Source organism: Myotis brandtii, unplaced genomic scaffold (genome assembly GCF_000412655.1).
Source record: "Myotis brandtii unplaced genomic scaffold, ASM41265v1 scaffold810, whole genome shotgun sequence".
Lineage (NCBI taxonomy): Eukaryota > Metazoa > Chordata > Mammalia > Chiroptera > Vespertilionidae > Myotis > Myotis brandtii.
Window position 1 is genome coordinate 2,452,635 of NW_005371274.1, and position 15,555 is coordinate 2,468,189.

Sequence of the window (15,555 nt, forward strand, 5' to 3'; positions counted from 1 at the left end):
AATATATTTTATTGATTTTTTACAGAGAAGAAGGGACAGGGATAGAGAGTTAAAAACATCTATGAGAGAGAAACATCAAATCAGTTGCCTCCTGCACACCCCCTACTGGGCATGTGCCCACAACCGAGGTACATGCCCTTGACCGGAATCAACCCTGGGACCATTCAGTCTGCAGGCCAACGCTCTATCCACTGAGCCAAACCAGTCAGGGCATAGAAATAATAGAAATTTTGAGTTTGATTTCTTTCCAAACCGTTAGTAATAATGAAAAGTGAACAGAAAGAAGAGATCAGAATAGTGAGTCTGTTTGAAATATATCTAGTAAGTTATTTTATAATCTGATTCTTGGCAATATAAGAATACTTATTATGGTCTAGCCCAGTGATGGCGAACCTTTTGAGCTCGGCGTGTCAGCATTTTGAAAAACCCTAACTTAACTCTGGTGCTGTGTCACATATAGAAATTTTTTGATATTTGCAACCATAGTAAAACAAAGACTTATATTTTTGATATTTATTTTATATATTTAAATGCCATTTAACAAAGAAAAATCAACCAAAAAAAATGAGTTCGCATGTCACCTCTGACACGCATGTCATAGGTTCGCCATCACTGGTCTAGTCATACAATGGAATATCTATAATAATAAAAACATAATATCGCCGAACCGGTTTGGCTCAGTGGATAGAGCGTCGGCCTGCGGACTGGAGGGTCCCGGGTTCGATTCCGGTCAAGGGCATGTACCTTGGTTGCGGGCACATCCCCACTGGGGGGCGTGCAGGAGGCAGCTGATCGATCTCTCTCATCGATGTTTCTAACTCTCTATCCCTCTCCCTTCTTCTCTGTAAAAAAATCAATAAAATATATTTTTTAAAAATTAAGTAATTTAAAAAAAACAAACATAATATGCTAATTAGACTGGACATCCTTCCAGATGAAGCCGGGGTTGCGAGGGAAGCCTGGGTCCCGGGTGCCAGAGGAAAGTCTGTGCCAGCAGCCGGCGGAAGGAAGGCCTACCCTTGCATGAATTTCGTGCATCGGGTCTCTATATATATTCCAGTGTGTGTGTGTGTGTGTGTCAGATATATATATATATATTTTTTTAAGTGATTGGGCTCTTAGAGTAAAAGATAGGGGTAGAGATTTTTGTATGTGACCCTTTGACTAAAGTTTATGTAGCTTAAGATAGCTGTATCATAATGGAGAAACCAGTTTCAAGAGAGAAGGAAGCAAGAACTAGCATTTATTGAGGGACTATAAGGTGTCAGAAGCTTTACATAAATGGTATTGTTTAATCATCAGTAACACATGAATAGGTATTATTTTTCTCCATTTTACAGATGAAGAAAGCCAAGTTCCAGAGTTATAAATCCCACAGGTAGTAAGTGGCAGAGCCGGAGTTTGAATCTAGGTCTGACTGATTCCAAAAATCATGTTTCTGCTATTGTACAGTGGCTCCTTTAGCAGAAGCGTCTCTACCTGCCTCATACATACATTCTTGTGTTGGATTGTAGCTACTTGGATGGCTGCTCTGGAATATTTTCATTTGCTACCTTTCTGGTGCATAATAAATAGTTTTGGTAGAATTGAGTACTTACATTTGCTATTTTTTTATGTCAGCTACATAAGATATGCCTGACCTATAATGGGATCATGTTTTTCTATTTTTAAGAATAAAAATAAAAATATGTGAATATATTTCTTTCCTATTACTGATGAATTTTTGTTCTCCCTCACCCAGAACTTTATGAAATCTTCCTATCAAGAGCGAAAGAACGGTGCAAAAGCCTCAGTGAAACAAGTTCAGAGAATGATACAGAAGGTGTGATTATTACTGTTTTTCTTTTCAATGAAAGGGAAACTGTTGAGGCCCCAGAGCCACGGGATTCAGGCAGAAGGCCACCCTGCGGGCCCGAGGAGGAGGTGGTGGAGGGGCCTTATTTAACCTTCTTGGGGCCCAGGTTGTTGGTGTGGCTGTACTTCTTGAGCAGTTGACAGCAGGGGGTGCAGGCAGGTGTAATACTTGTGGCAGATCATTTTGTCGCAGTTATGCTTCTGGGCAAGCTGGCAGAGGGAGGGCTTGATGATACCATCCCGCAGATGAAGCACCAAGTGCAGGGTGGCCTCTCTGAATATTGTAGTCTGAGAGGTGTGGCCATCCTCCAGCTGTTTACCCACAAGAATCAGGCACTACTGTTCAGGTGGGATGCCCTCCTTGTGTTGGATTTTAGCTTTGACATTCTTAGTGGTGTCACTGCACTCAACCTCCAGGGTGATGATCTTGCCAGTCAGGGTCTTCACAAGGATCTGCATCTCTTCATCTGCTGGGGAGGCTGCTCCGACCCTCGTTGAAGAGAAAGGGTGTGATTTTTTGTTAACAAAAATTTTTGGATGAAAGTCCAGTCACTGAAGATTATATCATGATTATTACCATGTGTTAGGAACTATAGAATTGCTTTACATATAATATCTACTCTAATGTTAATAACTCTTTAAGTAGGTGATATCCTGGATGATATAGGAGGAAACTCAAAATAGTTAATTTATAAGCAGTGAAGCCATGATGTAAACCCAAGCTGTTGGACTCCAGAGCCCAGGATTTAATCATAGCCATTAAGGGTAATGGGGGTGAAGTATTTTTAGGCCAACGTGGTGTTTTGTTTTTTTAATCCCCACCCGAAGATATTTTTCCATTGTTTTTAGAGAGAGTAGAAGGGAGGGAGGAAGGGAGAAAGGGAAACATCAATGTGAGAGAGCTCTATTGATTGGATGCCTCCCACACGTGCCCCAACTGGGCCAGGGATCGAACCTACAACCCAGGTACATGCCCTTGACCAGGAATCGAACCCAAGACCCTTTGGTCACAGGACGACACTCCAACCATTAAGCAACACCCACCACGACCCAACTTTTAACTTAAAGATAGGTGATCTTTATACCTCATTTGTGACCTGTCTCCTCTCTCACTGACTTTCACTCACTTCCTAATATGTATTTTTTATAATTCTTGTGCCTAATCTTTGTTTATTTAATTCACTCATATGCTCCTTTTATTCCTCCACTCTTATCAATTTTATTCCTGATCATTTTGGAAAAAAATCTTTTTTTTCTGTTATCATAATTTATTAAATTTAGGTAAATTTGTTCAACCATCTCTTGTCCTTAAATTATGGAAAGCCATTTGTCTGCCAGTCACTTTTCTTTCTGTATTTGTTTTACTTAGTAAAAAGCAAACCCTCTTCTCTTGCCTGTATGTACAACTCTAAAAATGAACATGGCGCCCTAACCGGTTTGGCTCAGTGGATAGAGCATCAGCCTGTGGACTCAAGGGTCCCAGGTTTGATTCCGGTCAAGGGCATGTACCTTGGTTGCGGGCACATCCCCAGTAGGGGGTGTGCAGAAGGCAGCTGATCGATGTTTCTCTCTCATCGATGTTTTTAACTCTCTATCCCTGTCCCTTCCTCTCTGTAAAAAAATCAATAAAATATATTTTTAAAAATAAAATAAAAATGAACATGGCTTAGGATAGAGAAATGGTGCCTATCGCATAGTGGTTTTCTGTGAGTATGTAAACATCCCTGTTAAATTCGAGCACTGGTATCCACTCACCTAGGAAAGGCTTTTCTCTTTCTAGGATTTAAATTCTCTGGACCTCTCTGTGTACACAACTCTGTTATGCCTTTTTTAAAAATGATACTTGAAATGTTTTTATCTAGTTGTTATTGTGGGAGTGATAATCTACCTACCCTCTATTAAAAAAACCAAAACCCTACCTTTAAAAAAAAAAAAAGGAAGTAGAAATCCTTCACCATATAACTTTCTGATAAATGTATAGATATATTCTTCACAGAAGAAGCTCTAAATTCCAGCAAAAGCTGTGTGGCATTTCTTTAAGTTTCTGGATTGGTCAGCTTTTAACTTTCCTTAAATAACATATATTCCATGTAATCATTCTGTGTGTATAAGATTGAACTGGATATAGCCAAGTAATAACTGTAACTTTATTTACCTGGCAAATATAGGTGTATCTATTGCTGATCGGGAGGCCAGTCTGGAATTAATTAAGTTGGACATATCCCGTACATTTCCATCTCTCTACATCTTTCAGAAGGTGAGGGTTTCTAACCAGGTTTTTAACTACTTCTAAAAAATCCAAGGGAACATATTCTCCAAATTCATAGCTATTATTATTTAAAGGCAAAACTATAAAAATTGGGGAACTTTATATTAAAAAATGTGAAACTAGTAGGAAAATTTTAATGGAAATTTTATTATTTTATTCCACTGACTGAATGCATTGCAGTGAGCATAGCACATCATAATTTTATGTAGTAGGTACTGGATTAATTATCATCAAGGTGGATTTCTTCGTTTTACTTTTTATTCTGTAAAATATTTGAAATTTAACTGTTTTGCCTAGTAAATTGTGTAAATATAAAGGAATTTGTCCCAAAATTTAAATTTTTCAGAATTACTATTGAAATGGGGTGTGGGGGGGAGGTTGTTATTTCTGCAGAGACTACTAAGTTCCTTAAAAAAAAAAAAAGTTTCTTACAGGGATATAAAGTACAGCATAGGGAATATAGGGAATAAAGTTGCTTATACTTTATGAGAAATCATTACATTTTATGTGTAGTTTATATTTGACTCAAATCTTTATATATGGAATTTCTCTTTCTTTAGATTAATAAAATGACATAAACATTTTTACTATTAAGATAAAAATTAATAGTAAACTTAATTTAGTGTAGCTTGATGGTATATTTTTTTTTGCTGAAGTTGTATTATATAAAATGGAACATTCTGTTTTCCTTGTAATCTTATTGTACCAAATCCAGAAGTCTTTAAAATTGTACATAAACTTTATAGCTTATGTCTCTCAAGAGAGTTTGACTTTTTGTTGTTTAGGATTACATATTTTTAAATTAATTATTTAGAAAGCATCTTGGCAGAGTGCATTTAGAATATTTTTGACAATGATTAAATATACTAACTAAAATTAATCTTTTGGGAAATGCTAAAGTTTATTAACATGATATTTGACAAGTAACTTAGAGACAATTATTTGTATAGTATGACATTTCATTTTTCTCTTCAAAGGGTGGCCCATATCATGATGTTTTACATAGTATCTTAGGGGCATATACATGTTACAGACCTGATGTTGGTTATGTAAGTATTTGTTTCCATCTGTTTTTTTAATATAAACATTTATTATATTGTAATCGCTCCAAAATGTGTATATCTCTGTGTCTTTTTTCTTCGGGCCTATCAACTAATCTAGAGAGGAACCTTTCCTTCTCCTACCAGAGGTTTATGAGGCTGGCTGCCAGCTTCCTGGGAGAGCAGCTGGGGATTGCACCATGCAATTTGTAAACTTGCATTTATTGCCACTGCTGTTGGTCTGGTGCCTTCGCCCCTTCTCCCTAACCTTTCTTTCCGTGACTGTGCCTCCAGGTTGAGGGAATCATAGGGGAGGGAATTTGCTCCTTTTACAGATTGTCAATCAGTCCTAGTTTTGTTTTATTTTATTTTACTCACCTGAGGATATTTTTTCCATTGATATTTAGAGAGAGTGGAAGGGAGGGAGGGATGGAAGAGAGTGACAGACAGACATCAATTCAAGAGAGACACATTAATTGGTTGCTTCCCACACATGCAACAGCCAGCCTGAGGATTGTACCTGAAACCCACGTACATACCCTTGATCAGGAATCAGATCCATGACCCTTTAGTGCAGTGGTTCTCAACCTTCTGGACCTTTAAATACAGTTCCTCATGTTGTGACCCAACCATAAAATTATTTTCGTTGCTACTTCATAACTGTAATGTTGCTACTGTTATGAATCGTCATGTAAATATCTGATATGCAGGATGGTCTTAGGCGACCCCTGTGAAAGGATCGTTCGACCACCAAAGGGGTCGCGACCCACAGGTTGAGAACCGCTGCTTTAGTGTGACAGCTGACATTCTAACCAGTGAGCAACACTGGCCAGAGCAGCACTTACCACCTTTTAATAAAATAAATGATTTACTTGTTGTTTATTGTGTAGCTGTTCCTTTTAAACTTTAAGAATCTTTTATTCACTGAGCTATCTCAAGTACCTAGAACAATATCTGTCATCCTATATAATATGCTAAGTGTTGAGTCGTCCCGTCATCCATTCAACCAATCGAAGCGTAATATGCTAATGATTTGCTAAGGCTGCTCAACTGCTCGCTATGATGTGCACTGACCCCCAGGTGGCAGACAGTTGACCAGTTGACCAGTCACTATGATGTGCACTGACCACCAGGGGGTAGACACTCCGACCAGTAGGTTAGCTTGCTGCTAGGGTCCGGCCAATCAGGACTGAGCGAGACGGGCCGGACATGCCCTTGAGCCCTTCCACAGTCCCTTCTCAGCTGGTCAACCTCCTGTGTCTCTCCCCGGCCCCGAACGTGCACCGGTGGGGTCCCTCGGCCTGGCCTGCGCCCTCTCGCAATCTGGGACCCTCAGGGGATGTTGGAGAGCCAGCTCCGGCCCGATCCCGCAGGCCAGGCTGAGGGACCTCACTGTGCACGAATTCGTGCACTGGGCCTCTAGTCTTATATAATAAAAGGCTAATATGCAAATTGTCCCCTTGACCTGGAGTTCAACTGGGAGTTCGACCAGGGGGCAGAGCCAGCTGGCCAACCACCCGCAGCCCCTCCCCGCAGTCAGCCCAACCTGATCACCCCGATCAGGGAGGGCTGGCCAGCCTCCATCCATGCATGAATTCATGCACCAGGCCTCTAGTATCATAATTGAACTGAGAAGCATATACTGAAAGATTAGAAGGCTATTAATGTCTTTATCATAGATAGCCAACAGCTCAAGAAATGAGTTTACTGACATTTTCACCTGAGGCCCCTCCCCCCAGCCGGCCCAGCCCAATCAGTGTGGGCCACCAGACCCCACCCATGCACGAATTCGTGCACCAGGCCTCTAGTATGGTGATAAGCATCTAATAAATATTTGTTGAGTGAGCGAATGAATGAACAAATGTACAAATGAACATACAACAAAATAGAGTAAATTGTGCCAGGTAGTCACCCTTTTGTGAGGTCTCTAAGATTCTTCTACTTTAAGACAAAGGTGAGAAGATGAAAGTTTTATGAAGGTTCTGGTTAAACATGGCAAATTGAACAGCCACAGAAGAAGCCAGAGAAATAAGAGGAGAACAAATAATGGGTCAAAGAAGCTAAAGGAATTCTGCTTAGCGGTTAGGAAAGTGCCCATTGGGTTTTACAATGAATACCATTGGTCAACTTGGTTAGAGAAGTTTCAGATAGTATAGTAATGGAGTGGGAATCCAGATTGAAATGTGCTAAAAAATGTAAAGGTTGCTAAGAAGATTGAAACAGACAGAGATATTATTGCAAATATTCTTAAGGGCCTCTCTGTGTAAGTCTATTATACAAATCTCTACCAGAAGTAAGTACTTGATAAACTTTTTTTTTAATGAAAGAATGAATATTTTTACAATAGCAGTTCCATGCCATTTGCTGCTCAGAAATGTAAAATAGCTCTGTATAACTCTCAAACAAGCACCTAAGATAGCTTAGCCTTTTACTCGAGGCCATTTCCAATTTGTAAATATAACCTACTTTTTCTAATTTCTCCCATTATTCCCATTATAAGTCTTGTGTTCCAACCTAGCTGGTTCTATATGTCTTTACTCATACGTCATTTTCTTTTTGGAATGGCTTTTCTCTTATTTCCTCTTACTACTTTCCCAGGAATCCAGCCTCACTATCCCAACCTCCACACCTCTTCTTTCTTGGACTTTCAGTGGCACTTCTCATAGATTGCTTTTATTCCTTTTTAAAAAATATTTTTATTGAGTTCTAGAGAGAGAGAAAGGGAGGGAAAAAGAGAGAGAAATATGGATATAAGAGGGAAACATCGATTTGCTGCCTCCTGCCACAGGTATGTGCCCTGACCAGGAATCAAACAGTCAACCTTTCAGTGCCCTGAATGATGTCCAACCAACTGAGCCACACCAACCAGGGCAATCTCTTTTATTCTCAGTTCCTCACTTCCTGCCTCAGACAGATGTGTTTTAACAATGAAGACCATCACCTCGTTTTTATTAAATTTTGTGATTCTATATTTTGAAAGACTTCAGAGGAAGATGAAATAAACTAGTACACTGAGATAGGCTATTGTAGCAAGTAAAAGCTGATATTTTTTCCAACATTTTTTATTATTATTTATATATATTTTATTGATTTCAGAGAGGAAGGGGGGAGAGAGAGAGAGGCTGCCTCCTGCACACCCCCTACTGGGGATCGAGCCCACAACCCAGGCATGTGTCCTTGACTGGAATTGAACCCGGGACCCTTCAGTCTGCAGGCCGACGCTCTATCCACTGAGCCAAACCAGCTAGGGCAGAAAGCTTTTCTTTTTAAACCATACCATATAGTCAAAAAATTTAAAATAGATTTTATAATTATTAATGAGTTCTCTGTATTTACCTTTGTTTGTTGTGGGGAAAAAGAAATCTTAGTTAATTTTACCTTATAATATTACTTTGTAATTTTTCAGGAATGCAATAAAATAAACACTATAGAATTATTATTATTATTATAAAACAATTTTGATTAATTTCCTTTTCCTTTGAAGGTCCAAGGGATGTCCTTCATAGCAGCAGTTCTTATTCTCAATTTGGAAGAGGCAGATGCCTTCATTGCGTTTGCAAATCTCCTGAATAAGCCATGCCAGTTGGCCTTCTTCCGTGTGGATCACAGCATGGTATGGACATTGGGAATGAATCATGTTTTCTGTTGATTGTCAGTTTCAGAGTCTGAATGCCCTTTTAAATATGTTTTTATTGATTTTTAGAGCTAGAGGAAGGAAAAGGGATAGAGATATAGAAACATCGGCAAGAGAGAAACATCGTCAGTCGGCTGCCTCCTGCACGCCCCTTTCTAGGGATCAAGCCCGAAAACCTGGGCATGTACCCTGACCAGGAATCGAACCTCAGTCTCTTAGTTCCTGGGTCAATGCTCAACCACACCAGCTGGACTGAATGCCTTTTTAGATTGTGAAAACAATAGAAGACTAAAGTAATCTGATCTAAAAATAAGATTTTCTTATGCTGAGTGAAATCAGTCAGGCAGAAAAAACTAAGAACCATATGATATTTGCTCATGTGAAATATAAAATTGAAACTCGTGGACACAGACAGCACTGGGGTGGTTGCCAGAGGGAACAGGGGATTGATGGGGGCCTAATATATAGTGATAGAAGATTATGTGACTTTGGGTGGTGAGCACACAGCACAACATACAGATCTTGTAACATAGAAGCCTATATCTGAAACCTATATGATCCTATTAACCAGTGTTACCCCAATAAATTTAATAAAAGAGTAATATAAAATGAACTTTTCATTGAAGTATAGTTTTATGAATGCATGATGAAAACTCAGAAAGAGGTGCTAAGCAAGAGTTTCTGTTAATTTATAATTGAGGATTTATTTAATTTTTCTATTTCTATAGCCTACTCTTTAATAATTTTATTGATATTTCCATTTTTAGATGTTGAAATATTTTGCAACATTTGAAGTATTTTTTGAAGAAAATCTCTCCAAACTATTTCTTCATTTCAAATCTTATAGTCTTACACCAGACATATACTTGATAGACTGGTAAGTGATAACTTATGAACATGAAATATAATAATTAAAAGGAAACAAAGTATAACTTTTTGTGTGTTTTAGGAACTAAAGTAACCTCATGCAGAGGATCATGAATATAAAAAACTCTTTCCTTACAAATAAAGAAACTCACATATTTGTGGGGAAGCATTTGATTAAGAGCATGGACTCGGGTTGAAATCAGAATCTCTCAGTTTGTGTTTTAGTTTCTTACCTATAAAATGGGAATAATATATTTTGAGTTGTAGTGAGGGTGTTTTACATGGATTATCTCATGCAATGCCTAGTTCATACTAAGCTTTCAGCGTTAGTTGCTGTATCTTGTTAACACACAAGAGCTTGTGATAGTTATTATAGTGTGGTATTTTTTTTAAACTGGGGGCTTTGTTTTTTTCAAGGCTTTGTCCAGCTTTCTGACAGGAATGATGTCTTATTAAGGTGCTAAAGTCTTTTTTCAACTTTACAATTCCAGCTTCTCTGTTTTAACTTAGAGGGTTTGCCCAAGACTTTGGTAAGCAGTAGCCAGTTGATTATAGAATGGCAGGAGAATTTTGCCAAAGAGATGGAAGAGTTGATCTTAAGATAGGTTAAGAGTACATAATGAAACATTTAAACCTTAAATCCTAATCATTTGAAATCAGTGGGTTTCATGTGAATTTTTAATATAGAAAAAGAAATTAGTGGCATTGAGCAAATATGACATCTTCCCAGTTATTTGGGCTTCTATATTTATTTAGACTTTTTTTTAAAAAAAAGTTATTTTTCAGTGTATTCTCTTTCATTCCCACTAGGAATGTTAGAGTTCCTCTGGATTATGTCATGGGACCCAGAGGACCAAGATCAAATATTAAATTTGTAAAGAAGGGGGGAAAAATAACTCATTTGTCAGTCTTGATGACTGAACATGAGGCACATCAGGGTCACAACTGATATAGAGAACAGGATGGAACTGATAATGAGCGAGTGCCACATATTAGAAACTGCCTAGGCACTATGAGTTTCTACTTTATGAAGTAGACATGGATTTTTGTTTCACTGCCTCTTTTGAATTTGTTATATACAAATCCTAGAATCAATTGTGTGGGAAAAATAGGAATAAAAAAGTGGCAGTGCTAATAAGTTTTTTGTTGTTTGGTTTTTTTTGTTGTTGTTGGAGAGTTTTTAGTTCCCTTTCTCAAGTTTCATCAGCCCTAACCTATAAAACACAGTCTATGTAAAAACTGTGTACTTTCTTTGCCAATGCAATTTTAAGGAGAAGTTCTCTAGCACCTATTCTCCCTACTTCCCCAACCAGAATGCCACCCTGAAGCACCACTGGATAATAAATTACATGATCAGACATTGTCAGCAAGGAGGTGAAAAACCCATTTTGGTGATTCTGTTGGAGCGTATACATTGCTCCAAAAGAAGTAGTAAGTAAAGTTTGGTTAAGGAGGAAAAAAAATAACCAGTGGATGTTTGTGGAAGGAGAAGAGAAAAGAGAGAAGTAAGGCTTTATAATTTTGTATTTAGGCTACTAAAAGATGATACTTGGGTTTTTTATATAATAACAATAACTAACTTTTATTGAGTATTTCTTATGTGCCAGTCACTGCTCTAAAAACACTTTACATATGTTAACCCCTTTATTTTTTAAAACAATCCTAAGATGTAGGTATTATCTTTTGTTTACTAATGAGGAAACAGGTACAACAAGAATAAATAATCTTGCTCAAAGTAACACAACTAATAAGTTGCATATCTAAGATTCAGACTCAGGCATTCTGGTTTCAGAGCCATACCCTTAACAGCTATGCTGTTCTGCCACTCTAGTGTGTATTGGGCCATGTCTCTACATAAGGTTGTAAATTCACATAATCTACTTATGTATTACTTAATTTTGTTTTACTCAAGCTCTTTGAGGGAAGAAGCCATATTTTATTTGCCTTTTTTATCCCTAATTAAGCACTGGGTTTTTTTAAATATAGAGATGCCTAATGAGTGAATGAATAAATAAATGAAATTTTTCAATGACTATTTTTCCCCCTAATTTTAGGATCTTCACCTTATATAGCAAATCACTACCACTTGATCTGGCATGTCGAGTCTGGGATGTATTTTGCAGAGATGGAGAAGAATTTTTATTTAGGACTGGATTAGGGATCCTGCGATTATATGAAGATATTCTCCTGCAGATGGATTTTATTCATATAGCACAGTTTCTAACTAAATTACCAGAAGATATTACATCAGAAAAGCTGTTCAGCTGTATTGCAGCGATTCAGATGCAGAATAGCACCAAAAAATGGCCTCAGGTAGAGTGACATTTTTCTACTTCTAAAAGATGTGTTAAAACAATCAGTTGACTTCTTATTAAAAAAAAACAAAACAATTATGTATTTCTCAAATGTTAGTGCTTAAATTAAAAAAAATCTTTTAAAAATAATTCTTGACTTTGAAAGAGCAAGAGTTTAAAACAGATTGCTTCTCTTTCATCTCTCCAAATCTATGGATTTATTTTTCTGTAAATTCAGTAATATTTTATGATTTTAGTGAAGTACAACCTACAATAGTCAGTCTTTGCCAAAGCAAATATATTATTATTTCTGTATTTCAAACAGACAGCAATTGTATTAAACACCTGTTGTGTACTAAGGATTTGCAATAGAAAGAAAATAATGTATGATCCTGGCTTTTTAGATGCTTAGACTTGTTAGGAAGCAACCATTGGCAGTCTAAGTAACATAAAAGATAGTAGCATTATTTGCTGCATGAATGATAGACAATAGGCATTATAAATAAGCTCAGTTTTATTGCTTATGAAAATGAAATGTAAGGATATTGGTCCAGAAAATGTTCTGTTATTAAATAGTAATTTAAGACTACAGGATGGGGCAAAAGTATGTTTACAATTGTGAGAACACAAAATACAGAGTTTATTCTTGTTTTATTATTTATTAATTATTATATTATTTTCCATATGAACAACTGTAAGCCTCCTTTCCCCCATCCTGTATTTAACAAGTGATGAAAACTGGAAACTAAAATATATATCATAAAATTGGGTTGAAACAAAAGGATTTGAGAATGACAGTCTCAAACATAAGTGTTGATATACTATAGTTATTTAATTCTCTTAAATCTACATGGTAGTTTTTTGAGGATTAATCTTTACTCTGTATAATTTCAGGTCTTTGCATCTGTAATGAAGGATATTAAAGAAGGAGACAAGAATAATAGTCCTACTCTGAAAAGCTAATCTTCAAAATTAACAGACTAATTGGAATATAAATGTCTTTTGATAAAAGTTTGTTGTTTCCTATGTAAAAAGGATGGAGAAATCTAAAAGAATCAAGACATGGAAAACTGCTGATTTTGAATTCCATGGCTGAAGTAAATGAAATAAGTAATCTATTGACAGTATTAATTTTTTTAAAAGTATTTTGTAGGGAGCATCATTTTACAAAAGAAAAAGTTTAAATGACTAGTTCATACTCCATAATTTGGAGTGAACAATAATGCAATAAAAAATTTTTAACAGCTTTGAAGATACTTTAAACTTTACATCTTTTTTTTTTTTTTTAACAGTTACCATACAAGCACTTTGGAGGTCAGAGCAGGATTGTTAAATACTACTTTAACTTCCAAAATACTATTTGAAAGTACAGATATTGCCTATCTCAAGTTCTGACCTTTTGAAATTTTATAGACCAAGAATAAGCAACTTTGGTTGTAAATTATTTAAGTTACTGAAGTTGTTTATCTTCATTCACAGGTTGGGGCAAATCTTGGTTATCTGGGAACTGGAAATACTTGGAAAGTTGATTTGCATATGTTTTTCCACTGTATCATGTCTATTTGTTTTTTAAAGAGAATTGTTTTTTTTCCCTTAAGTAATCCCTATTAAAGAAATTTAGCCTTTCCGTTTCTAGTTTAAAAAATTGTTCATCTAGTAATTTAAGAAAGCTAATTGGTAGAATCTTTGCACTTTAGTGGACTGAAGACTTGATTTGGGGAGTAAGTCCATAAATATAAATGAGATTTCTTTTTCCACTGGTAAGAGTAAAAAAGTATGAATTCTGACAGTTCTTGGCAAGACTTGATATTTTTTAGTTAAAATTCCTTCACTGTTTGTAGAAATAAAATGTTAATTTCAGTTTGAAATTTGAAATCTTAATATGTAACCAAGTCTATGACTTGTAAAATACTGTGCATAATTTTCTAATCAAAGTAAATAAGAGTAAAAGATAAAGTGAACTTTTTTCTAATGAGTCTAACTTTGATGGTATAGTGCATAGACAAATTATTAATTATTGGTAAATTGACATTAAATTTATTATAATATGTTTAATTCTTATACCTAAAATAAATCACTTGAATATTATGAGTGATATATAATATGTTGTTTGGTTAATAATTACATTTATAGTGTGCTTTTATGTTGCAGTTTGGTTTGAAACAACACAGCACACTATTTCTGTTAGTGGTATATTGTCTTCAAACTAACAAGCCTGAGAATCTTGTTAGTGTAGTGACTGCCTCTTTAGGAGTATGGGACCAGATGTGCCTGGATATTTCTACCCCATGGGTTATTCTAGCCTAGGGACCACTAGTGGAACCCTCGGAAGTTAATTCCTGTCATAGGAGCTTCCTTAGTGGAAACTAGTAGTGTAATAAAATATTGAGGGAGTACTCAGGGTCTTATAAAAGGTTTTACAATAACATTTTGACTCTGGTAAATACTTCCTTCACATTGGTGACCCTGATAGAGGGAATGTAAGCCCTGGCAGTAATCTCATTGAGGTTATTCTACCTGCCTGAGTTTAATCTTCCTTTTGTGTATTTCTTTCCTGAGTTGGACCTAAGTTACTGTATTTCTTTTTCTCATTTTTATTATTGTACAGTTTCTTTACCTTTCAAGTATAAATGTATATATAAAATGTAAATACAAGGAATTCACTAAAAACCACTATTAACAATTACTGTGTAAATAAAACTTGTTAGCAGAGTAATTATGTGAAATGAGTCTTCATTATTTTGGCGATATCTGGTTTATTTAACCACATTTGGAGAAAAAAAAAGGAATAAACTTTTTTTTAAAAAATATTTTATTGATTTTTTACAGAGAGGAAGGGAGAGGGATAGAGAGTCAAAAACATCGATGAGAGAGAAACATCGATCAGCCACCTCCTGCACACTCCCCACTGGGTATGTGCCTGCAACCAAGGTACATGCGCTTGACCGGAATCGAACCCAGGACCCTTGAGTCCGCAGGCTGACGCTCTATCCACTGAGCCAAACCGGTTAGGGCTGGAATAAACTTTTTTGTTGCCAAATTTTTCTTCCAAGGGATATACTAGGCCTTCAGCCTCTTGAGACTGACAGTACTGGCAGCTAAAATATTGTATTGTATCATGCCTTGTACCTCCCATAGGAGTTATTTACATAGTCAATATATGAGAGTTTTTCTTTTGGTTAAAGTATATTTTTAATTAGAATAAAACTTTTCCTACAACCCCCAAGATACTGTGAAATTTAACATGGTGTTTCATTTTGTCTATATCTACACTAATAAAAGACAAACATGCAAATTGACCATACCTTTGCTACACCTTAAGCCATGCCCACCAGCCAATCAGAGTGGCTATATGCAAATTAACCCAACCAAGATGGCGGCCGGCAGCCACGGAGCTGGAGCAAGCAGGAGGCTTTGTTGCTCCAATGATGAAAGAAGCCAAGCTTCTCGCCTGCCGTGGCCGGCTCTGAGCTCCACTCAAAGCAACAAAGTTTCAATTATAGAAGGTAAATAAACCCCAGATACCTGCTTTCAGCAAGCCGTGGCCACAGAGCTGGAGCGAGCAGGAGTGGGTTGCCCCTGGCGATGGAGGAAGCC

At 36.7% G+C, this 15,555-nt stretch overlaps 1 protein-coding gene across 3 annotated transcripts in view; it reads left to right on the forward strand.

Annotated features, from left to right (window-relative positions):
• TBC1D12 (TBC1 domain family, member 12) overlaps positions 1-14,674 on the forward strand; it is a 52,510-nt gene extending 37,836 nt beyond the window's left edge. For all 3 annotated transcript variants that reach the window (XM_014531583.1, XM_014531581.1, XM_014531582.1), the window contains 7 exons: positions 1,742-1,822; positions 4,023-4,111; positions 5,101-5,172; positions 8,648-8,776; positions 9,565-9,674; positions 11,719-11,977; positions 12,853-14,674. In XM_014531583.1, coding sequence (XP_014387069.1) covers positions 1,742-1,822; positions 4,023-4,111; positions 5,101-5,172; positions 8,648-8,776; positions 9,565-9,674; positions 11,719-11,977; positions 12,853-12,921 — 809 coding nt within the window. In that variant the 3' untranslated portion in view covers positions 12,922-14,674. The remainder of the gene's footprint in view (positions 1-1,741; positions 1,823-4,022; positions 4,112-5,100; positions 5,173-8,647; positions 8,777-9,564; positions 9,675-11,718; positions 11,978-12,852) is intronic.
• Positions 14,675-15,555: the final 881 nt, after the last annotated feature.